This window comes from Rana temporaria, chromosome 12, assembly GCF_905171775.1.
Source record: "Rana temporaria chromosome 12, aRanTem1.1, whole genome shotgun sequence".
Classification (NCBI taxonomy): Eukaryota; Metazoa; Chordata; class Amphibia; order Anura; family Ranidae; genus Rana; species Rana temporaria.
In genome coordinates, this window is record NC_053500.1 from 129,554,830 (window position 1) to 129,557,218 (window position 2,389).

General features: G+C 39.8%; 1 protein-coding gene across 1 annotated transcript in view; it reads right to left on the reverse strand.

Annotated features, from left to right (window-relative positions):
- The window catches only part of MMD (monocyte to macrophage differentiation associated), a 58,864-nt gene extending 58,107 nt beyond the window's left edge, over positions 1-757 (reverse strand). The window contains exon 1 of the mRNA XM_040330684.1: positions 578-757. Coding sequence (XP_040186618.1) covers positions 578-672 — 95 coding nt within the window. The 5' untranslated portion in view covers positions 673-757. The remainder of the gene's footprint in view (positions 1-577) is intronic.
- Between the last annotated feature and the right edge of the window lie 1,632 nt (positions 758-2,389).

Below are 2,389 nucleotides of genomic sequence, written 5' to 3' on the forward strand. Positions count from 1 at the left end.
ATGATCTACTTTCCTATAACCCGATGATCAGAATAATCGATCGATTGATGATCCAGTAGGCGCCTTTTTTTTTTTTAATAATTCATAGATCCAATCACATTATTCGCTTCTCATACAGATCCGATCGTTACGTGTACGGGCCGCCGTTCGATGTCTACCGATTAGATTGTACCGCGTGTGGCGCTGATCGTCCGTATAAAAAAAATATGAACGATCCAACGAAAGGAAGGCAGGCGATCGTTTCTGGAAGCGACAACTGTTGCGCTTATTCCACACCCGGGATTGGTCTTCGGCGACGATCGCTGCCTCTTCCATTATGTTCTTATAGAGAGAAATCGATCGATGATTTGGTGAAGGGGGGGCCCATTCACTGACTACAGGATGGGCACCAACACCACTGCCTATGCTGGCGACTTCAGGCTGACAACCAGCCACATCCCCCAATATGGGCATCACCAGACAATGTGCCAGTGTGGGCAGATCTGAATGAATGGGGGGGGGGGGAGAACACAGACAGCATGCTGCCCCCCCCCCCCAATCATTATCCTCACCCCCCTCCTCCCCCCGCATCACTCACCGCTTGAAGTCTTTGGCCACCATCTCTGCCCGCACTCCTCCGCACGGCCCCGCCGGACAGGCTGGCAGGGAGAAGCCGGGGGGAGGAGCCCTCATCGGACAGCCGGACAACTGGCACCGGGCTTCCCCGCTCACTCACCGGCGGCTCCAAGCCCCGCCCCTCCTCTCAGCCCACCGCGTACACGTCGCCGCCCCCTTTCCCTGACCCCGGCCGGGTGAGTGACAGCGCGACGTCACAGGACACGCCCTCTGCTCTGCTTAACCCGCACGGTGCCGGGAGGTGAGATCCCATTGGTTGTGTTTATTTTGTATCAGACAGAAGGAAATGAATAAATATATATCTATCTATCTATGTATATCTATATCTATCTCTGTATATCTGTGTATATCTATGTATATATGTGTATATATATGTATATATGTGTATATCTATGTATATCTATGTATATCAGTGTATATCTGTGTATATCTGTGTATATCTATGTATATCAGTGTATATCTGTGTATATCTATGTATATCTATGTATATCTATGTATATCTGTGTATATCTGTGTATGTATATCTGTGTATATCTGTGTATGTATATCCATGTATATCCATGTATATCTGTGTATATCTATGTATATCTATGTATATATGTGTATATATGTGTATATATGTGTATATCTGTGTACATCTGTGTATATCTACAGTATGTATATCTGTGTATATCTGTGTATATCTACAGTATGTATATCTGTGTATATCTACAGTATGTATATCTGTGTATATCTACAGTATGTATATCTGTGTATATCTACAGTATGTATATCTGTGTATATCTACAGTATGTATATCTGTGTATATCTACAGTATGTATATCTGTGTATATCTACAGTATGTATATCTGTGTATATCTGTGTATATCTACAGTATGTATATCTGTGTATATCTGTGTATATCTACAGTATGTATATCTGTGTATATCTGTGTATATCTACAGTATGTATATCTGTGTATATCTGTGTATATCTACAGTATGTATATCTGTGTATATCTGTGTATATCTACAGTATGTATATCTGTGTATATCTGTGTATATCTGTGTATATCTGTGTATATCTATGTATATCTGTGTATATCTATGTATATCTAGTTATATCTATGTATATCTGTGTATACTGTATATACCTGACGGGAGAGGATCCAATATATTCATGGAGGCTGAAAGTAATAATAATGAGGTCATCATAAGATGTGTGACATCCAGAGAGAGAGAGAGATAATATAGGAGATAGGTAAATAGATAGATAGATAGATAGATAGATAGATAGATAGATAGATAATATAGGAGATAGATCAATAGATAAAAAATAGATAGATCTATCTATCTCATATATTATCTATCTATCTGTCTATTCCATCATTATCTATCTATCTATCTATCTATTTATGAGATAGATCAATAGATTAATCAATATATAGATAGCTCAATAGATAGATAATATAGCTCAGCGAAGCTGGCCCCCCTACAATCAGCACAAATAAAAACTCAAGTGTGTTTCTTTAGTGCTACGTTTGTGCTGTTTTGTGCCGCAAAAATTTACGTTTGTGCTGCTTTTATTTTGAAGATATTAGCAATTGTTTTTTCCAGACTATGACATCACACAGCCCCCCTACAACCCCAAATGACACAAAACTGGTCTCGTTGGTTAGTGCTACGTTTGTGCTGTTTTGTGCTGCTATTATTTCCGTTCTATCTTTTATCGTTTTTGCGTTATTAATGATTTATTAAAGGTCACCAAAGGTCACACAGCCCCCCTACAACCTCAA